Source organism: Gadus macrocephalus, chromosome 9 (assembly GCF_031168955.1).
Source record: "Gadus macrocephalus chromosome 9, ASM3116895v1".
Taxonomy (NCBI): Eukaryota; Metazoa; Chordata; class Actinopteri; order Gadiformes; family Gadidae; genus Gadus; species Gadus macrocephalus.
This window is the reverse complement of record NC_082390.1, coordinates 523,490-545,368: the sequence shown is the minus strand read 5'-3', so window position 1 is coordinate 545,368 and position 21,879 is coordinate 523,490. Positions and strand designations below refer to the sequence as shown.

The following is a 21,879-nucleotide window of genomic DNA, read 5'->3' as shown; positions in this document are numbered from 1 at the left end:
ATGCTGCAAATTGAGAAGAGTCTCAGAACTACTGTGCTATCTCTTGGTGTGGGGAATTTCTGTCCTCAGGAAGTCCAAGAGCTCCTTTACTAAGTCTAGTGGTGGTGACTTCCTGTCTAAGTCTAGTGGTGGTGACTTCCTGTCTAAGTCTAGTGGTGGTGACTTCCTGTCTAAGTCTAGTGGTGGTGACTTCCTGTCTAGGTCTAGTTGCAGTGACTTCCTGTCTGAGTCTAGTTGTGCTGACTTCCTGTCTAAGTCTAGTGGTGGTGACTTCCTGTCTAGGGCTAGTGGTGGTGACTTCCTGTCTAGGTCTAGTTGCAGTGACTTCCTGTCTGAGTCTAGTTGTGCTGACTTCCTGTCCCCAGGTGCGACTGAGGAGGACCGCCTGTCGGCGTTGGTGGCCGAGCACCGCTTCCCCCGGAGCTCCTCCATGACCGACAGCCTCCGGGAGCAGTACCCCCCCCACGCCATCCCTCCCCCTCCTCAGGGTGCTCCCCCTCCCCCCCCCGCCCTCTACTACCAGGACACCTGCCCTCCCCCCGGCTTCTGCCCCCCTCCCCCCCCCTCCCGGACCCAGAGCCAGGGCCACGACCCCGGGGGCCGCTCCAGCTTCAAGCCGTCCTCCCTGGACCTGCCCTACGAGGCCCAGCGCCAGGCCTCGCACCTGGAGCGGCAGAAGAAGGCCCGCTCCATGATCATCCTGCAGGACTCCTCCCACCTCCCGGTGGAAGCCACCGACATCCCCCGCCCCGCGGCCACCACACCCCCCGAGCGGATCAAGAGGAAGGGCCGGGTGATTGACAACCCCTATGCTAACGTGGGGCAGTTCAGCATCGGGATGTACACGCCCACTAAGCCGCAGAGGAAGAAGAGCCCCCTGGTGAAACAGCTGCAGGTACGGGACCCGGTTCATCACTCACTGCTCCATCACAAAGTAACACCAAGCATGAATGAGAGGCCGCAGAGCCGTCCTGTTCTGAAGACTTGTTATAAAAACAGTTCCTTATGTTGAGTGGTTGGAATGGTTTCTGCTTGCAGGTGGAGGATGCCCAAGAGAGAGCGAGTTTGGCGCTGGCGAGCGCCCATTCGCGAGACACCTCACCCTCAGGACGGCTGGCCAACGCCCACGGGCACACGCACACCAGCCGCGCAGAGTACTACCAGCAGCAGCTGGCGGCGGAGCGGGAGCGACTGCGCCTCCAGGGAGAGGCCCTGCTGCAGGGCAAGGGCCCCTTTGCTGCCGCCATCGCCGGAGCCGTCAAGGACCGCGAGCGGCGGCTGGAGGAGCGGAAGAAGTCCCCCGTCTTCCTGTCGGTGGGGACGCTGGAGGGCCTGTCCGCCGGCGGCCCCGAGGCCCACGCGTTGACGCCGTCCCGCTCCGTCGACGAGCGCATGCTGAGCCGGGAGCTGGGCCAGCTGCCCCCGCCGGCGCTGGCCCTGAGCCCCTCCCCCAGCGGCACCACCTTCATCCACCCGCTGACGGGGAAGCCGCTGGACCCCAACTCCCCGCTGGCTCTTGCGCTGGCCGCAAGGGAAAGAGCCCTGACCTCTCAAAGCCAGTCCCAGTCCAGCAGCCCCGAGCCCAGGACTAAACAGGAGCGAGCGGGCCCGGGCGGGATATTCATGGACATCCAGACCAAAGAGTGTCAGCTGGGAGGGGGGGACCAGGCATCGCCCCCGTTCTCCTCCCAGAGCTCCAAGGTAGGGGGCTATGGATCCTCGTTAGGGGCTATGTTAGCCCCTCAGTCCACCAAACCGCCGTGGTCTTCGTCCTCCTCTCCGGTGTCGCTCAGACAAGACCTGGAGGGACGAGGGGAGGAGGTCAAGGAGGAGAAGAAGACCATGTTGATCAGCATCCTGGACACGTCCCAGCAGAAGACCGCCGGGCTCGTCATGGTGCACGCCACGAGTAATGGTCAATCTTTGGGGGCGGGTTCAGAACCTGAGGCCACGCCGTCCCCAACAGCCAGTGAACAAAGCAAACCTCCAAGCCCCCGGGAGAAATCCCCCAGCCCCACAGCCCCACAAATACAACCCCAAATGCAGGCCAAGTCCCCGGTCCTCCATTCTGCGAGCCCGGTCCAACAGATGGCCCTCGCTCAGGGCAGCTCTGAGGAGGACGTGGATCCCTACACCGTGACCCTGCCGGCCGCCATGTTGTCATCGAGTGACGAAGAAACCCGCGAGGAGCTGCGTAAGATCGGCGTGGTGCCGCCGCCGGAGGAGTTTTCAAACGGGCTGCAGGCGAAGGCTCAGGGGACCCCTTCATCCCAGACCAGCCCTGCCTCCTCCCCCACCACCCCTTCTAACACACTGACACCCCAAACCCCTTCCACCCCGACCACCCCCACGCTGACCCCCACTCAGCCTCAGACCCCCCTCCCCCTGCCGTCGCCCAGCACAGCGTCCGTCTCAGGGAAGCCCTCTGAACCTCTGGAGCCCCCGCCTGTGGGGGAGTCCGGCTCCGCCGCCGACTCCGGCGTGGAGGAGGCCGACACGCACAGCTCCAGCGAGCGGGAGCGAGACCACCACCTCGAGACCACCAGCACCGTCTCCACCGTGTCGAGCATGTCCACGCTCTCGTCGGAGAGCGGCGAGCCGGCCGACACCCAGACCACGCAAACCTCCTCCTACGACGGGCAGACCTTCATGCCCGACAAGCCACCAGTGCCTCCCAAGCCACGACTCAAGTCCCAGATAGGAGGCGGGAAGGGCCCGGTGACGTTCAGGGACCCCCTGCTGAAGCAGAGCTCCGACAGCGAGCTGCTGTCCCAGCAGCAGGTGGCGGCGTTGGCGGCGGCCGCGGCCGGAGGCGCGTCGTTGACCGCCGGTGGCTCGGCGTCGGTGTCTGGGCTGGCTCCGACGAGGCCGCGATACCTCTTCCAGCGGCGGTCCAAGCTGTGGGGGGACCCGGTGGAGCCCCGTGGGCCTGGGATCGGGCTAGGTGTTGGGAGTTTGGGAAATCTAGGTGGGCTGGGGCTAGGGTTGGGACCAGATGAAGTCGGGAAACCATCCGTCATGGGAGAGCTGAGTTCAAGGCTCCAGCAACTCAACAAAGACACCAGGTCGCTAGGAGAGGAACCACTGGGGGCGTCTCTGGACCCTGGCAGGAAGTCTCCAGTGACCGGAGCCCGGTGAGTTTAGTGCATGGAACCGAGTTCAAAATACACCAGGAGCAGAGATTAGGTTTATGTGTTTTTATTTATTATTTATTAGCGTATTGTTAGTATTTATTATATTACTCCACTGTAATGGTATTAAGCACTCAGGGCAAAAGCCAACAACTAGCTGCAACCACTGAATAGCAGTCACAACAGCTAGCTGTAGCAAATAGATGTCATTAGCTACCAGTTAGCTGTAGCAACAAGATTGCCATAGAAATCTGTTAGGTTCAGCCATCAGATAGCATTAACATCCCAGGCTATGCTAAATAATAGGCTATATATTATCTATAAACAATTTAAAGAGCTATGCTATTTGCTACTATTTAGTGTGGAATCATATGTGGGTTTGTGTTTTACAATGCAGTCCTTTATATTCCCACAGATGTGAGAGGGACACCGAGGAGGGTAAACTTTAAGCTTATATCTGCTAGGGTAAATGTACACCTTGAATTAGCCTTTTCCTTAACAAACCAACTGACTTATCCTCTCCAAAAGTAGGTTTCACTTTGATGCATTTTATCTAATTACTAACTGTTACCTTGTCTGCATATTTCAATGTTGCTTTGGACAAAATAACTTTAAGAGCTGTACCTTAGCTCATTTAAGTCAGTCTGATATTCAGCTAAACATATGGAAATACTCATTTTGGAAAGAAAAGGACCATTCCACTTAGAACCATAACCCCTTCAGGAATTTCATGCCATTTATTTCCTGTCAAAAATTCAGAATCATCTAAAGTATCTTTGTATACATGCGTGCGTGCGTGCATGCGTACGTGCACTTTTATAGTCAGTCATGAGTCTGTTTTCTGCAAACAAGGTAACACTAGGCAAATGGATATGCATTATCTCTATGCCTCTTCTCATTCATTAGAGTGTGAACCATCATGCTCATCTATTTCACTCTACTGCTTCATATGGGTGTCAACATCAACTCTGTTTCTGTAAAAAGAATCTTGGAAAAGTTGGACCGACGACATCAGTGGACCAATGTAGAGCACAAATTCCAGACAAATAACGAAAAAACATATGATTTCCTCATAACACCCAGATGAAGCAGTATCCTCTTTCATTAGAAAATAGCAAGTATGACGGTTCCACTTTAAGCACCTCTCTGTCGAATTTTGACCTTTGACCCCTGCTAGCTTACCCTAGCTAACCTTCACACCCCTTCACCTCACCTCAGACACAGACCTCCCCTGTGCTTAACCAAAGGAACATGGGCCCTTTAATAAACAGTGCATCCTTATCAGCTGCCCCTTAAGGTCCTCAGTGATTAGGACCTCACCTCACCTGATGACCCTCTCCAGTTCACTCATGTCTGCACTATCTATCATCAGGGATAGCTTCTGTCAGGCATCACCGTGTACCTTTTAGGAGCATTGGAAAATGTAAACACTATAGCAGTAAACCAGAACAGAGATTCTCACAGAGCACTTCACTCACTAATATCTAACGGATGGCTATGCCCTTTCTAACAGATAACCTTCAAATGATTGCTCTTGAATCTAAACTACAGCCCGTTTAATGACACACATGTGCAGATATGTGAGATAAGTGTTTTGAACATGATACTTTGGACACACTCACAGTCTGTGTTTGGTCAATATTCACACCATGCAGTGTTAAAACCCCATGAACATGGAATTTCTGTTCATTAACTAGGGCTGCTTTTTAAGCTTTTTTTTTTTTTATTTGCTTAAAACTAATTTCAACTGTGTTAGAAACTTGCTTGTATTACATTATATTACTGTAAATTTGGTTTAAACATTTAAACATATGATCCTTTTGTGTGTTAACAAAAGCAGGCCACCTTGCAAGATAACTTGTTTTGAACATAAAGGAGTAAAGAAGACAGGTTCCTGTGGGACTAGTAGAACCCGCTCTGTGTAACTCAGGGTAGAAGCCCCCCTTGACCTTCACTCATTGGCTCTACTGTGTTTCAAGACGTTGGGAAAATCCCACTGAGGGAAAAGACCGGGAGAAAAAAGACCAACCAAGAAACAGCAAATATGTGTATGAGTAACAGATCTGTTCCTGTCTTTAGCTGCCCCTGGTTAAAAGGAGACCCCCACATTTGATGTGTGTAATCTTGAGCCAATTGAAGCAAAGGTATATTGACTTTTATCTTCATATGGAAGATAATGTGCTTCTGCATCTGCATCATATAGCTACAGCTATGGTCGGTGTGGATCCTGGCAGCTCATCCATGACGCCAGAAGTACAGCCATTCACACCATCATCTTCCTTCCTTCCGTCCTTCCGTCCTTCCTTCCTTCCTTCCTTCCTTCCTTCCTTCCTTCCTTCCTTCCTTCCTTCCTTCCTTCCTTCCTTCCTTCCTCTGTAATAATAAAGACCCTTTGTTCAGTCCTTTCTATGAACTGTCTCATAAAGGCTCCCTAACAGGCTTCTCTGTCCTGCCATCTCCCATGCTGCTTATCCCCAGCGTTGCTTTATCCTGCGTTGGCCATTTGGATTTGTGCTGCCCTTCTGGGTTCACTGTTCATGCATTGATGTTATTTTGTATTGGTTGATGTTTTGCTTTTGCTTTTGTTTGTTTGTTTGTTTGTTTGTTTGTTTGTTTGTTTTTGTTTAATTATATTCATGCATACATTTATTTACCTATTATTTTTAGTGAGGAAACGCTATTGTACCTGACACTGTAATGTACGTGTTTTGGAAAAGTTGATTTACAACATGCATTGAAACAAATTGGACAGAAAGAGCCACCGACACTGGTCATACTTATATGTTAGATATGTGTATGGATATATATTTTTCACAGGCTAAAATGTAAAGTAGTAAAGTAGTAACCCGAAATACAGTGAATTTAGCCCTGCTTCGGATCTTTGGTTGTTTATTTTGTCCTTTGTTATTTTGTCATTTTGTGCAGTGTTTGATACGTGAATAGTGTGTTCATTTCTATCCCAGGGGCCAGTCGATCACACTGGTTTATCGGCCGTTTAACTCTGCTGCCACTGTAGTTCAACACTTCAAAATACACACACATACACACACATACACACACAGAAAGAGGAGATATTTACCCTAGCAACACTCAGATGTACCAGGCACGTGCATTCCAACAGTAGAGTAGAGAAGACACACAGATGGCAGCAGAGAGCTGCCTGACGAGGTCTGGTCGGCCGGAAGCCACGATGCAGTGACGCTAACATTCTCTCCCATTACACTCTCTCTCTCTCTCTCTCTCTCTCTCTCTCTCTCTCTCTCTCTCTCTCTCTCTCTCTCTCTCTCTCTCTCTCTCTCTCTCTCTCCGTCTCTGTCTCTGTCTCTCTCTCTCTCTCTCTCTGTGTGTCTCTCTCTCTCTCTCTCTCTCTCTCTCTCTCTCTGTCTCTGTCTCTCTCTCTCTCTCTCTCTCTCTCTCTGTGTGTCTCTGTCTCTCTCTCTCTCTCTGTGTGTCTCTCTCTCTCTGTCTCTCTCTGTGTCTCTCTCTCTCTCTCTCTCTCTCTCTCTCTCTCTCTGTCTCTGTCTCTGTCTCTGTCTCTCTCTCTCTCTCTCTCTCTCTCTCTCTCTCTCTCTCTCTCTCTCTCTGCTCACCTTGCATGCCCCGCCCTGCTGCTCTGATCTGATTGGTCTAGAACTGACTGTGCGCCCAGGAGCCTGGGACAACTGTGTAAGTGCGCATGGATCTCATGTAATATCCACCAGCGTACAGTACTAGTAGTATGGGTAGTAGTAGTAGTAGTAGTAGTAGTGGTGGTAGTAGTAGTAGTAGTAGAAGTAGTGGTGGTAGATCACCTCTCTAACCTTATCTCCGGACTATCTCGATGGCCACACATTTTCCAATGCATGAGAGAAGAAGACTTGTGGTCGTATCCCATAGCCCCGCCGTAGACCAGTACGATCGCCGTAGACCTGTACGATCGCCGTAGACCAGTACGATCGCCGTAGACCAGTACGATCGCCGTAGACCTGTACGATCGCCGTAGACCTGTACGATCGCCGTAGACCAGTACGATCGCCGTAGACCAGTACGATCGCCGTAGACCAGTACGATCGCCGTAGACCTGTACGATCGCCGTAGACCAGTACGATCGCCGTAGACCTGTACGATCGCCGTAGACCTGTACGATCGCCGTAGACCAGTACGATCGCCGTAGACCTGTACGATCGCCGTAGACCTGTACGATCGCCGTAGACCTGTACGATCGCCGTAGACCTGTACGATCGCCGTAGACCAGTACGATCGCCGTAGACCAGTACGATCGCCGTAGACCAGTACGATCGCCGTAGACCAGTACGATCGCCGTAGACCAGTACGATCGCCGTAGACCTGTACAATCGCCGTAGACCTGTACGATCGCCGTAGACCTGTACGATCGCTAGATCAGTAGATGGACACTTTTGGAATCCTGCCCAAGGTATGCTCTTGCCTTTTAAGAAATATAGAATAAATGTTAAGATGATGAAATCAATCTGTTAACACTTTACATTTTGGGTACATGAATTAACCATGAATTGACCTTTTGTTAATGCAGTAATAAGCATTAACTCACTATTAAATAACTTGTTTAACAGTTAACTAATGTGTTTAGTAATAATGGTCTCATGGTGTGCATGTTTTCTAATATGTTAATGTTAACCATGGTATTCATTTATACTTTATTTAACAGGGGTTGGGTTAACTCTAACCCTACCCCTTGACCCTATGCTAATGAAACAGGTTATGCTTATTACTGCATTAACTCATGTTAAATAATTGTTCATTAATGTACTTATTATAAAGTGTTACCACCAATGCCAGTTTGAAGTATATAATACCCATTAGCACAGCAGCTCGGAGGCAGTATGGTATAGTGGCGGTACTCTGCTCTACAGTGTCTGTCAGGATAAGTACAGTCTACCCTTTCATCCATCTGTCATTGACGTTAATGGAAGCTGACTTTTAGAAGTGGCATTCATTTCCTGTTGACATTACACTGTTTATTCTCCCCCAGTCACAGTTCACTTGTTTCATATGATTTAAAATACAAAATGTGGGTCTAGGTTTGGCATTTTGAGGTACAATCAATACAGATTGTTCTCGTGTCCATTTCTCATGATGCATTGCTTTCCCCAGATACTTGCCCAGACCTGAACCCTAACTCAACCATTTCTTCCTAAAGTTTAAATGATACCAAAACCATTTCCGACGCATCATGAAAACTGAACCTTTGGGAAGATACCCAATAGGGGAAGGAGAGATAGAGCACTTTCATTGTTTCGTTTTCTTCATAAATTCAGAACGGTCATGACTGCAATCATCAAGTCTTTTTCAGGATAATAGTAGATTATTTAGCTCAATATTAATCCATACCAGGAAAAAATATATTTTCATAAAACTCAGTAGTTATTAATTACACGTTTTCACCCACTACTCTTCGTCATGCACGTTGATATAAAAACAGACACGTTGACAGATGATGCTATTGTGTACACTTGCCGTGGACAGATAAGACAATATTAGCATGCAGACAATATCCTCACTAGAGACAAGCCCATACTGATCCTGTACAGATACAGCTGAGCCAGGCTGCAGATGAGCCAGAGATCTGGTTGGAAGTACTTTAATAAGATAGTAAATATCTTGAGATCTTGATGACCCAGTCCTTAGGTTTGTAGGCGATTACAAGGGCTGCTGTAAATGTCATTTAGTCACTAACCTCTGCCCTATACATTACTTGTTACGCAAAGCTCTCTTTTTTTAGTGTGTTTTTGGAGTGAGCCCCTCCCAGTTAGCAGACGGGACACTCAGTATTCCAATAGCTCAATAACAGTGTTCTGCCCACTCCTACTGGCCGGGCCACTGTGTGAAGCGAGCTAGCGTAGCTGGGCAGGCTGTGTAGCGTGGGTGAGAGGGGTTTTGGGATCATCGCTGGTACGATTATTGGAAACAAAGCGAGAGGTACAGGCTGGCCTGCACATCTTACTGGAGAACATATCGGTTGTAGGATGTGATTTCATTGATAGTATTATTGAGATCACCACCGATACGTCCAGGTACTTCAGGCTGGAGCGTTAGAAACGTTACACACTGCGACTGTAGGACGGGAGGCCGATGGTTCCGTCTTCTCAAAGTGTCTTTGTCTCTCTGCGATGTCCCCCCAGACTCTTCAGCAGTCTAGGGGAGCTCCATACCATCTCCCAGAGAAGCTACGCCACCGCCTACGCCATCCGGCCCGGCGCCCGCTACCCCGCCACCCGCCGCACCCTGAGCCCGGGCTCCCCGGACAGGGGCGACCCCCACGGGCGCCTCCCCGGCTTCGGCCTGCCCACCTCGCCGACCACGCCCCCCCACACCATCCTGAAGACCTCCAGCCTCAGCCTGCCACACGAGCCCAAGGAGGTCCGCTTCGTGATGAGGAGCTCCAGCGCCCGCTCCCGCTCGCCGTCCCCGTCGCCGAGCCACTCCCCCGGGCTGGGCTCCCCGCTGCTGGCCCTGCGGCCCTTCCACCAGAAGCCCCTGCACCTGTGGAACAAGTACGACGTGGGCGACTGGCTGGAGAGCATCAACCTGGGGGAGCACCGGGCGGGGTTCCAGGAGCACGAGATCGAGGGCTCCCACCTGCCGGCGCTCACCAAAGATGACTTTGCGGAGCTGGGGGTGACCCGCGTCGGACACCGCATGAACATCGAGCGGGCGCTGAAGCATCTGCTGGAGAGCTGACCCCTGCCCTGAGGCCGAGGAACGTGGGGGGGGGGAGAGGTAGAGACAAACCAAGGAGAGGCCCAGAAAGATGCACCAGGATGGAGGAAAGAGCCCCCTTCTTTTACTCTTCGCTCCGTTTTGACACCTTCTCATTGAGTTACTCATTCATTGAGACCCTGCACTGAATCGTACCTCCCTCTCCATCCCCCCCCCCCCCCCCCCATATCCCCGGTGCAAGCAGCTCTAGGATCAGGCCCTTCATACCTTACATGGAGGTCTGCATCAGCTCCAACTACAAACACTTCAAAAGAGTCAACATTTCAAAACCTTTTGTTATTCACACCCTCGTGTCCTCAAAGAAACCCCTCTTCTCCTTTCTACCCCCCCCCCCCCCCCTGTCGAGTCTAGGGGCCCACCACGCCGGACCCCCACCACGCTGCGAGTCAAAGAAGGGAGGCAATCTAGTGTCTGAACGGAGAGTTCAGTGGCCTTTCAGAAGAGGTTTCCAGTGATATGAATGACGGCTGAGGACGCTGCCTCTGCTCAGACAGAGCGTCGTCTCTACCTGGGGTCGCTCTCAGACCGCCACCTTGGAGCTCCTTCTGTAGGAGACCCCCGGAGATCCAGCTTGGGTCCCAGGATCCACACTGGGCTATCTATTAACTATATTCGGAGAATGTTTAACCAACACTAGTGGCTTTTTACTTAATCAAACACTTGTTTTGTTTTTGTTTTTTCCAAAGGGAATATTATAGATCTACATATAAATAATGTGATATACATATATGTGTATATCCAAATAGCTTTGAAAAGAAAAAACACAATGTTACAAAGAGGAAATATGATAAATAAAACTGCACCTGTGTTTTGTTTCTAGTGTAGAGGGCCAAGAGAAGATTTATTTCGCCAATACTTTACTAATTTCTACTAATTATATACATATATATATAAATATATATATATATTTGAAATAAAATAGTATATAGATATATTCAAAAGATTTTTTGTCAAGGTAAACAAAAAAAAGTAACATGACAATGGTCATACACGATCATATATATACATATATATACATGATCAAATCTGATCTTTACTCATGGTCACAGTAGCATGGCAAGTTGCATCATGACTCGGAAAGAGAGCGTTCTTTGTGTTCTTTTTATTTTCTTACGGTCTTCCTTCGTACGCAAAGGCATCCCAAAATGTGAGGCCCCGCCCGTTGCCTGGGTTACAGCTCTTAAAGTGGTGTGCTCTTTCTTTCCTTCCTTTCCTATTTTTTACTCCATGAGGGTTTTTTCCGCAGTGCACAGCCAGGGTGTCCTCAGGCGCCGCTCAGGGAGGGGGTGAGGAGGGGTTGGGGGAGAGGGAGGGCTGGGGCATGGGGGTCACTTGGTGGCTGACTTTATTGGCCTCTGTTTACAATCGTATTCGGGAAGTATAGGTTTAAACCCCCAAGGCTGACAGGTCTGAGCCCGGCCAGCCAGCCCCGTGGGCGCTGCTTTGTGGAAACAAGGACCACAATGGTGACCTCCATCCTACAGTGCTGTATACGGCAGTTATGGAGGGACAAAACGATTTAATATCTTATCACAGGTACAGGTGGACAGGCAGTGCTACGATTTGGCAGCAAAACGGTCAAACCTTGGCAAGAAATAAGCCTGGTACGTTTTTTATAAAGATATGTTCTACTTTGCCTGATTAATTTCTCCCCCCACTCCCTGCATCAGCTTTATCATCGAAAATGAGAGAACAACAGATCCCGCAGTGGTTTGAATCGGCTTACAGTCTGTGCCTTGGCAGAACAGCATTGCAGGTCATTTAACTGGCACGCTTCGGGCTCTCAGGACGGGGGGAGTCTTCTGCCTGAACCAGGTCTGAACAACACACACACAAAATCTGCAATTGTAATCAAAACGAGTAGCCCCTGCAGCCAGTGAGAACCAGTGAGTTTTATTCATGCAACACAATGATTTGTCTGATCCAGAGCCACTTCTCGAAGAGGAGCTGGGAGATCCACCACCACCATTAACAACCACCCTAGATCAAGGCCGTCTGACCGGTAGGCCAAGAGGCATGGCAAGGACGTTGGATCTCTCCCAAAAGCGCTTTTGGTTCATTTTAATTTCTACCACTTTGGCCAGAGGGGGGAGCGAGGTAGAGAGGGATTTGGTTCTTTGTAATGTTGTGTAATGTTGTAGGAATAGCACTCACTGCCTCACTGTGACCTCGCTGATGAGTTCCTTCATTTTCTTTTGTATTTTAGTGCTATGATCTTAAGACTGAGTTGGAGTTTATTGGTTTCTGTGTTTGTTTTTATTGATTTTGTTTGGATTGTCATTTTTCCTCTTTGATTGTTTGATTTATTGCCCTCCTACACTGTGGGTAGATTTTGTAGCTTGTGGAACATGATACTTTTATCACTACTTTGAATTTTAGAGTGAACCAGACAGGAGAAGAAAATACTAATGTACTGTCTATTGCAACATACTTATACTTGTAAATATGAACAAAATACAAATATTTGCTTTTTATATTAATCAGAAGCAATGTATATATGATAGATTTCATATACATTTTTCGAAAAACAAAAAATATATAGATCTATATATGAATGTTTGGCATATATGCATAGTTAATCACCTTCTGAACAAAGGTGTGCAGATTTTATTCTTTCTATGAACTCTTGAACTTTTGAACTCTGAACTATGAACTAGGGGATGATTTGCACAAAACAAGGTGCTAGCATATAAGCCACTCATCGTCAAAGCGCTCACCTGCATCTGGAATCCCAGAATCGAATAGTATGCGTTCTCTTCACCTTTCATACGCTTTACATTTGTGTGCGTGTGGGTGTGGGTGTGGGTGTGTGTGTTTGTGCGTGTCCGTGTGAGCGTGTGTGTGCATGCATGCGCACATGTAGATGCACGTGTGTGTGTGTGTGTGTGTGTGTGTGTGTGTGAGAGAGAAAGAGAGCTTGAGAGACAGACTATAGTTTATTGATAGGGTTTAAATCTTTGAAATTATTCCACAATAGCCTTACTGTATCCCAGAGAGACTCCCGGTAGAGGCTGTGTAAAACATAACACATAACTCAAACAACATTCATGAGCAGCAAGTAATTAGTAGTAGTAATAATTGCCCAGCTTTTTGTACTTCCCGCAAAGCAATTTCACCTTTAAAATGTGGAGTAGAATAATTAAAAAATGAATGAGCGAGAGGGAGAGAATCGTATGTATGGAGAGAGGATTTTGTGAATTTGTATATAGTAGGCTACTCTCCTTCACAATGTGATGCTTTTACACTCCTCCATACCCAGAATGCATCTGAGCTTTCACTCCACCTCAGCTACCTGGCTACTCCTTTTTCGTTTTTCAGACCTTCGGTTTGTGAGTTTTAGATAGTTTTAGCCTGTGCTTCACAGGGTTATCTAAAGAGGAAGCAACATAAACAAAAGAAAAAATGTGCCAAAAAATGACAACTGTATATTTCTTCTTTACTTTACGACTACCTTAGTTATAATGTTCCTGAGCTATTAGACTCAATAATATGGTGCCATCTCCTGGAAATCTTGAGAACTACAGACATTTTTAGATACATTACATGTACAGCACCTTTTCTGGTGTGAATGGTCATTTTTATGTTTTCTGAGAATCCCACGTTGAGATTTGTATCAAAATCTCAATCTAAGTCATTATTATTGCAGGGTCTTGCGAAGGGTGTGGTTTAACTGTGTTCAGGGTTGTTATACAGTTTGAAAACACAGACAAAGAAGAACACAATACACCTGTTGATAGCAGAAAGGCACGGAGGACACAGCCAAGAGGACTCCTGATTGTCTGTGTTCCTTCACCTCAGAGGCCGTTACGAAAACATCACTCACTCTTAATGAGTTTACCAGAGGGTTACTTTTGAGTTTCTTTTTTAATCAACAAAGCACAAACTACATGGTGTAGAGGGAGTGGCGTAATCTTTTTAACAACCCACTGGATTCTGATCTTATCATCGGCCGGTGTTAATTTTCTCATCGTTTATGATCTCCTTTTTTGCACTGTGAAGTTTAGACCAGTGGACGTGTCTCCGCAGCGCTTCAGCCCTCCCTCCCCCCCGGTCCTACGCCCTTGCTCGACGCAGCTCTACGGTCAAACTAATTTAAGAAGCTTCCACTGGACCATGAGGCTATCGAAAAGGCTCCATGTGGCTTTAATCTCTCTAATCCGTAATCTGAAACCCTTCCTCATACGTGGGAATTAGTAAAAGATGCTATTAATATAATGGGAGGTAAACGTTCTCATTTCCATACAAAGCAAGAAAGGCTTGGGAAAGTGTTGTGGTTGAAGGGGGGGCTGTAGCCAGTTCTGAGATATATCCACCACAGAGATATATGTTTGTTATCTTACGTAATAAATTTATAATTCAAAGTTTAACTCTGTCATTGTCTTGTTCTGCTAAGAATTGTGTGAAATTGTGTGTATAAAGCAAGAACAAACCCAAGCAAAGCACCAAAATAATCTATAGAAATACAGATAGATCTATACATAGCTAGATAAAGAACTGCATGTACATAGTTGGATATGGCTTGTTTTGCTGTTGTCTTTCTCTCGTGTGCCTGTTGCCAGCAGGGTTGAGGGGTTCGTAGCTAAACAACGTTCCCCTGAGGAGGACCGGGGCATTTGAGAGCTCCCTGCCCGTGTGAGGAACCGACTTGCTACACGCAGACATACGGGTATGTGAGTAGATGTAGCCCCTTTACACAGAGGATTCATACGACTTGGTACACGCAGACATACGGGTATGTGAGTAGATGTAGCCCCTTTACACAGAGGATTCATACGACTTGGTACACGCAGACATACGGGTATGTGAGTAGATGTAGCCCCTTTACACAGAGGATTCATACGACTTGGTACACGCAGACATACGGGTATGTGAGTAGATGTAGCCCCTTTACACAGAGGATTCATACGACTTGGTACACGCAGACATACGGGTATGTGAGTAGATGTAGCCCCTTTACACAGAGGATTCATACGACTTGGTACACGCAGACATACGGGTATGTGAGTAGATGTAGCCCCTTTACACAGAGGATTCATACGACTTGGTACACGCAGACATACGGGTATGTGAGTAGATGTAGCCCCTTTACACAGAGGATTCATACGACTTGGTACACGCAGACATACGGGTATGTGAGTAGATGTAGCCCCTTTACACAGAGGATTCATAGGAACAACACTGGGGTCACTTAAGACTTATTGTGTCTGCTCCTTCTGAGTACCAGGGTAAATATGAAAAGGGTCTACTACTAAACATTATATACACCTGTTTTTATTATATATGGTCAATCAAAAGTCATACTTTAACAACAGCACGACAGCAGCTGCTAAAACCCATGGATCCCTAGAATAACTGCACGCTTCACTCCCACATCAGGAGCGCCTGTGAGGAGTAGTGGTCCGACCCCAGGCACGGTTCGCTTTGTGTGTGTGCGCAGGGCACTAAACACATCTCCAAACTTCACATTTCCATTACAGTACACAAACACCCAGATAAACATTGAATCGGTATTGTGATATATACAAATGCACTGGTCTTAATGTAAATATATCGCATGTTACACAAAGAATATGAGGTCTACATGACGACGCCACAACCTTGGTCAACATCCTTAAAGAAGAGCAGCAGGAGGGAAACACTCACTGAGCATTGCAGCTACAGGCCAGGGGGGGGGGGTCACTAAGAGACACAAAGAATAGTCTTCACGGCAGTGTTGAGATGAAACTGTCACAGTTGTAAATGAACATCCAGGTCAGGGATCTGAAAGCCTCTCCTGCCAGCGCTCCTGCTGCGGTCAGCGTGCTCCAGGCGGGCTCCATGCATGGCGGTCGGTCCCCAGAGAGGGCTTCAGAGGGCTACAGGTCCTCCTCCGCTGGGGCCGGGCCGGGGCTGGCCGACTTCACCGCCCCACAAGATGGGCCTTCTTCTTTCTCCAGCTCAAAGTTCTGAAAGCCCATAATGACACACAGTAGCTACATTTAGATATGTTTATAGATTTATAAAAATATTAGAGTGCCTCAGTTATAGACCAAAACGGTACTTTGTAGCTCCCCACTCCTCTTTAATGGTCTCCTCCATATGATTACTGTACCCTTACTGTACCGACAGTAAGGATATTGTTATTGCTCTGTCCTCTGACGATTCACAAATGTACTTATTGTGAGACACTTTGGATAAAAGCTTCTGCTAAATGCCCTAAATGTAAATGATTTCAATGAGGTCGGACGGGAAAACTAATGTAAACATGACCGTTGTGCCGGTCGATTTGGGATGAACTTGATCAGGATCACAATATAACAACTAAGTACCTCGAGTTCCTGCATGACTTCATCCATGAAGTCGCTGGGGTTCTGTTTGTAGTCCACGGCTCTCTTGATCATTTCTCTGAACATCTGTGGTCCAGACAAGACAAGGACGGATTACAGTTCATGTGACTAAATTTAAAAAGTAGTAACATAGGTGATAAAATAACTCAATTTAAAGAGTAAAGGTGCAGTGATAATTGTAATAATTGCTTCGTAAGTATGTATTATTTTGTAGAATATAACGCAATGAAAATAGGAATCCTAGAATGAGCCCTTCATCTCTCCACAGGGAGTGGAGTGGGGACTCTTCCATGGAGCCAACAGCGAAAAACACTCAAGGACAACAACATCCCTTGGGACGTGCCCACTCAATGCTGTCCTAGCATTGTGTAAGTACCTACTGGCACCTTACAGGCCAGTAGAGGCCACTGTAACTTCTCCTAGTCAATGGACAGGGAGGGGTGGGGGGTTATTCAGTAGGTTGCAATCTACAACCTCACCACTGGATGCCACCAAATCCAACACATTGCACCTTTAGGTAAGGTCCTGGAGGGAATGGGGGGTGTAGTTCTATGACACCAGAAACATCACCTTCACTACATTTGTTCCGTTGGCTGCAGACACAAAGTAGAAGGGGAGTCCCTGCTTCTTGCCGAAGTTAAAGCTTTTTTGGGTCACCTTCAGGTCAGCTGTGGACACAATGACAGATTAAGACAGTTTCTCTTCACCGAAACCTCGCCGCTTCAACGTGTCCCTTCATCCTGAATCACCAAGTGGAACAAAGCTTCTCCGTTCTGACAGTAAGTGAGAAAGGCAGTCAAAATATATAAAGACCAATGTCAGAAGATATTATTCAACAAAATGTCCATATTGTTATATATTCCATTCTAAAATATTGCGTCCACGTACAATCGGCATGTTTAACAACTATGAAACTGCTAACACACCGTCGATTTTGTTGGCTACCACACAACAAGGAATCTCCGGCCTGAACTCTTTCAGCTCCTTGTACCAGCTGGTGAGGTTCTTATACGTGACCTTTCTCTGGACATCAAAGACCTGGAAGAAGACCCAGGAAACACAAACAACCCAAAAAAATTATATGGCATTTTGTGCAGTATGGCCCCTAGAAGGTACTTGATGGGACACGACAAATGAACAGGAGGGCATTTGCAGCGGTAGGGCACTCAACATGATAGGGTATGGTAGGACAAGAAAAACTGCAGGGCATTGGACAAGTAGGATAATAAATATGTTGGGGCTTGGTGTGGTAGGGAGTACACGAACCAAGCTGGGGGGTTTGGAGCGGTAGGACACTAATCAGGGCAGTACTTGGTGCAGCAGGGAACCAATAGCACTTGTCAGATGCGGTTCACCTATTCCACATCTTCTATGAGTTGCTCTTGCTCTCTGATCTGGTTTGTTAATACAGTATATATTCCATTGCATTTTGTATTTGTTATGCACCGTGAGTTGACAATTTCAGTTGTAATTTAAACCTTATAAAAACAAAATTAAGCACGTGTAATACATTATAATATCAAACTCTTCTTTATTCTTTCTTATTTCCCACACACCCCTAGACTTTTAGTGGACTGCTGTAGCTGCCTGACCGGCAAAAAAATCGGGGGAAGATTTCCTACCATGATACAAGCGTGTGCTTTATGGTAATATGACGGATGCATGCTCAGGAACCTCTCCTGGCCGGCCGTGTCCCAGAAGTCTCCAAGATAAAACCAAACCAGGGGACAACAACATTAAATGAGTCAACGGTAGCACCAGCCTTCCATATTCGATTCCATTTAATCAATTTGATCAAGAGAAAAAAAGAAAGAGAAGCTGAAACCTACCAACCACGACAGACTTGTCCTCTACAGTAGTCAGGTACTTGTAGAGAGTCAGAGCATACGTAGACACCTGTTGGGGCCGACTGGAGCAAGGTTAAGAATCCTTTCCACTCAAAACGGGCTATGAGGTAGGATTTGATTATCATGAATAAGCCGTAATCACCTCGGTAGTGCTGAACCAGAAATCAAGTCATGTCTACTTTTTTAAACACACGGATATAACTTAAAGGATACTATTCGTCCATGAGAAACCTCTCCATCAGCCTAAATCAACGAGAAAAAGCAACAGCCAGTGACCAACATGAAGTATGACACAAACATTACAACACACAATATGAATGCATTTATAAATGCATAGATCGTTATGGCCTCATGTGCGAATAAAGTCACTACCTACTTTGATTTGCCAACAGCACTGTCTCCTAAACAAATGATCTTGACTTGCTCGTCAGAATCATATTTGTCCTGGTCCAGTTCAGGGATGCTGCTGGCGTCCCCGGCCATGGTGCCCTCACTTCAATGAAGGGACGTGTTGACACAGAAATGGTCCAAGGTTTCAGTGTTCAGGATCCTGACTCGTTGTGCTGCCAACTTAGCTTCCCTCTGGTAAGCTAACGAAGAGTCACATCGGACTGTTTATGAGTGATGCCGCTGAATTGACTTGTTCTTCGTCCATGTATGGTCAACTCTTTTGTTGGTGGACATTGTATGATCAGAGAAATGGTCATTCATCGTATTAAATCATACCGAGACTCATCATTCCCTCCAACGTTAACTTAACATTTGCATCGCACTCGCCCCATTCAAATGTAATAACTGTTAATAGTTGGCTAGCGAGGTGGATAATTTTGTGAATAGACTTAAGACGACAACCAGCATTCAAATATCGGCAAATTTGAAATGTAAGTAATACAGAGGAAAACGCGTCAAATCGTTACAAGCTATCTATCTTAGAATTAGGTTTGCATCTATGCTTCCTACGGCTTTGGTTTCTATGCAACGGAGACGCCCGAAGGACCACTCGGCCATACGTCACGTATAAGTTGGTCCTAAAAGGTGCCTGTCAAAAACAACAACTATGTAGCCGCAGTTTGATGGCCCTTTTTTGTTCCACAGCTTCAACTACGCATGAATAATTATTGCATTTCAGAAACATTCTTCCATTGGTAAGAAGATGCTGCTGTATGTGAACATACATAAATTAATAAATAAATGAATCAATCATTTTCTCCGATTTTTTTACAGAAATCAGATCGTAGAGTTAAATCCAGTCTATAGTTAAATAATTTAACATGATGTGAAAAATGGAAAAATTGCCGCTTGCTAAATTCGCACGGTATTCTGGGTCATTCGTCTCTTAGCTCCAAGTGAGGTACCGAGCTGGCTAGCTGCCAAGGGATGATTTTAAGGGAAATAGGCGCTCCCTCTTGATCCCCAAGTATTGTAGCACCCTACCCCTCCCGGGAACGCGCAAATTGTAGGGTTGAAATCCAGGGCTAGGGGGGATAATGGGACGGGGCCCTTGTTGCTATTGCAGCCCTTCTCGTCTCTATAATTACGAGTACGTGAAAAGCGCTATATAAATTGAATCTATTATTATTATTATTATTATTATAAATGGTCGGTGGTGGTCAGGTGATGACGGTGATGTCGCCCCTCTAGTGTCGGCGACGCGCTGTGCACCATCTCGGCCGCCTCCTGCTTCCCGGAGCCCTTTGTCATCAACGTGGGCAGGCGCCTTGGTAACGTGCACCGCAACTTCGCCGGTGTAAGTACCATATTGGCTCGGCTACCAGATCGGCTCGGGGTCCGTCGTCTGCTGATTACGTCACACAATACGCTATCTACAGCAATAAGGTATTTTATGGCTTAAATTAAAGAGCCTGTAATGATCTTTCATTTTGAACATAGACCATTCCCAACCTATCTGTATGGATAGTTTTCTTCTAAAAACAAAACATCCCTCGGAATCATCTTGGCTGTTAAGATAAGCCGTCCGTGTTGCCAGATTGGGCACATTTTCAGCCTGATTTGGCTACTTTGAATCACGTTAGGCTGGAAAAACGGGACATATGCCCAATCTGGCAACACAAACCGAAACTAGACAGACCTACTCGCGCTCACACATGTGCTCGCTGTGGTTGCTATGACGACAGCCAGAGCTACAGCACAAAACAGCCAATCACAACTGTCCCTTAGCAGCCAATCACAATGTAGCCTACGCCCATTCAAGCGTACAGCCAATGATATTGTGTAACGTAATCAGCAGACGACGGACCCCGAGCCGATCTGGTAGCCGAGCCAATATGGTACTTACACCGGCAGCCGCTTCTCGGACCACGCGGCTCTGCTGTCGGTGTTCCAGGCCTGGAGAGGACGCCCGGTATAGACTAGAGGGCCCTCACGTCACGTCCACAGCTCAGACATCGGATCTTAAAGGTCCCATGACATGAAAATCTCAATTTATGAGGTTTTCTAACATAAATATGAGTTCCCCTAGCCTGCCTATGGTCCCCCAGTGGCTAAAACTTGGGTTTGGTGAAAAACGAGCACTAGCTGTTCTGCTCGCCTTTGAAAAAACGGAGGCTCAAGCGCGCTGATTTGGAAATCTGTGCTCATGACGTCATGAGGAATCTCAGCTCCTCCCCTTACTCTGCCTGGCCCGCCCAGAGACGTTGGCCCGCCAATGAGACTCGACCGTGCGAGCGCCACATGTGTGTGTGTGAATACACACACTGTAACGCAAGTGTTTCTTGTCGGTTCTTTGACGTGTCTTGTATTTCCACAACGAGACTGTCCTGGGGGTTATCTGAGCCATGGTTGAGAAGGAATTGGGGGAAAGGAACTTTGGTTTGACTCGCTGAAGTACATGAACTGCGACATGCCGCCGGTTGCCGCGAGGCACCATCGCCCGGCAGCGGGCAGCCGGCAGCAGGCAGCGCGCGGTTCAGTTGACTTCAGGTTGATGTGAAAGTGGAAGAACCAGAGACGTCGCAGAACCCGACAAAGTCGTTTGTGATTCATAATATCGTCTGGAGGCGCACACAATATGTTATATGATATAGATATCTATGTATTATATGATATTATTTAGATATAGAGCTCCAGGACTGTAACGCAAGTGTTGTACACTTCCTTGTTATTTGGATAACCGTTCTGCTGTTGGTGTGATGGCGCAACACGTCGGACTCTCGTCTCTGGTATTTCTACAACGAGACTCGTATTGGGGGTTATCTCAGCCAAGGTTGAGAATGAATTGGGGGGAAGGAACTTTGGCTTTGACTCCCTCAAGACCATGAACCACGACAAGGAGGAGAAAGGGATCTTTGCCGGGCAGCGCTTATGCACCTCCGCCTCCGGCGGTGGTCCCTCAGCGGGGCTCAAGCGGGAGACATTCGCCGCCAACAATCCCTTTCTCCTCCATGTCGTGGATCATGTTCTTGAGGGAGTCAAAGCCAAAGTTCCTTCCCCCCAATTCATTCATTCGTGTTATGCGCCATCACACCAACAGCAGAACGGTTATCCAAATAACAAGGAAGTGTACAACACTTGCGTTACAGTCCTGGAGCTCTATATCTAAATAATATCATATAATACATAGATATCTATATCATATAACATATTGTGTGCGCCTCCAGACGATATTATGAATCACAAACGACTTTGTCGGGTTCTGCGACGTCTCTGGTTCTTCCACTTTCACATCAACCTGAAGTCGACTGAACCGCTCGCTGCCTGCTGCCGGCTGCCCGCTGCCGGGCGATGGTGCCTCGCGGCAACCGGCGGCATGTCGCAGTTCATGTACTTCAGCGAGTCAAACCAAAGTTCCTTTCCCCCAATTCCTTCTCAACCATGGCT

At 47.5% G+C, this 21,879-nt stretch overlaps 2 protein-coding genes across 2 annotated transcripts in view; one reads left to right on the top strand and one right to left on the bottom strand.

Annotated features, from left to right (window-relative positions):
- shank3a (SH3 and multiple ankyrin repeat domains 3a) overlaps window positions 1-14,236 on the top strand; it is a 159,436-nt gene extending 145,200 nt beyond the window's left edge. Inside the window, exons 19-21 of the mRNA XM_060061538.1 lie at window positions 366-895; window positions 1,039-3,134; window positions 9,272-14,236. Coding sequence (XP_059917521.1) covers window positions 366-895; window positions 1,039-3,134; window positions 9,272-9,830 — 3,185 coding nt within the window. The 3' untranslated portion in view covers window positions 9,831-14,236. The remainder of the gene's footprint in view (window positions 1-365; window positions 896-1,038; window positions 3,135-9,271) is intronic.
- An 886-nt stretch (window positions 14,237-15,122) lies between these two features.
- Window positions 15,123-19,578, bottom strand: rabl2 (RAB, member of RAS oncogene family-like 2). Its single transcript, XM_060060073.1, has 8 exons — window positions 18,419-19,578; window positions 18,256-18,285; window positions 18,025-18,104; window positions 17,818-17,897; window positions 17,122-17,233; window positions 16,766-16,863; window positions 16,178-16,261; window positions 15,123-15,814 (listed from the first exon to the last, which is right to left on the bottom strand). The coding sequence occupies exons 1-8, from the start codon at window positions 18,523-18,525 to the stop codon at window positions 15,725-15,727; spliced, it is 681 nt and encodes a 226-aa protein (XP_059916056.1). The 5' UTR covers window positions 18,526-19,578; the 3' UTR covers window positions 15,123-15,724.
- Between the last annotated feature and the right edge of the window lie 2,301 nt (window positions 19,579-21,879).

What these genes read in the sequence shown, in the direction of transcription:
- rabl2 (XM_060060073.1), bottom strand. Translation starts at nt 18,525, where the DNA reads ATGGCCGGGGACGCCAGCAGCATCCCTGAACTGGACCAGGACAAATAT. An exon ending in AGGTTTCTCATGGACGAATA is followed by an intron (nt 18,105 to 18,255) that starts GTATCCTTTAAG and finishes ACCTTGCTCCAG; the next exon opens with TCGGCCCCAACAGGTGTCTA. An exon ending in GGTAGCCAACAAAATCGACG is followed by an intron (nt 16,864 to 17,121) that starts GTGTGTTAGCAG and finishes TTGTGTCCACAG; the next exon opens with CTGACCTGAAGGTGACCCAA.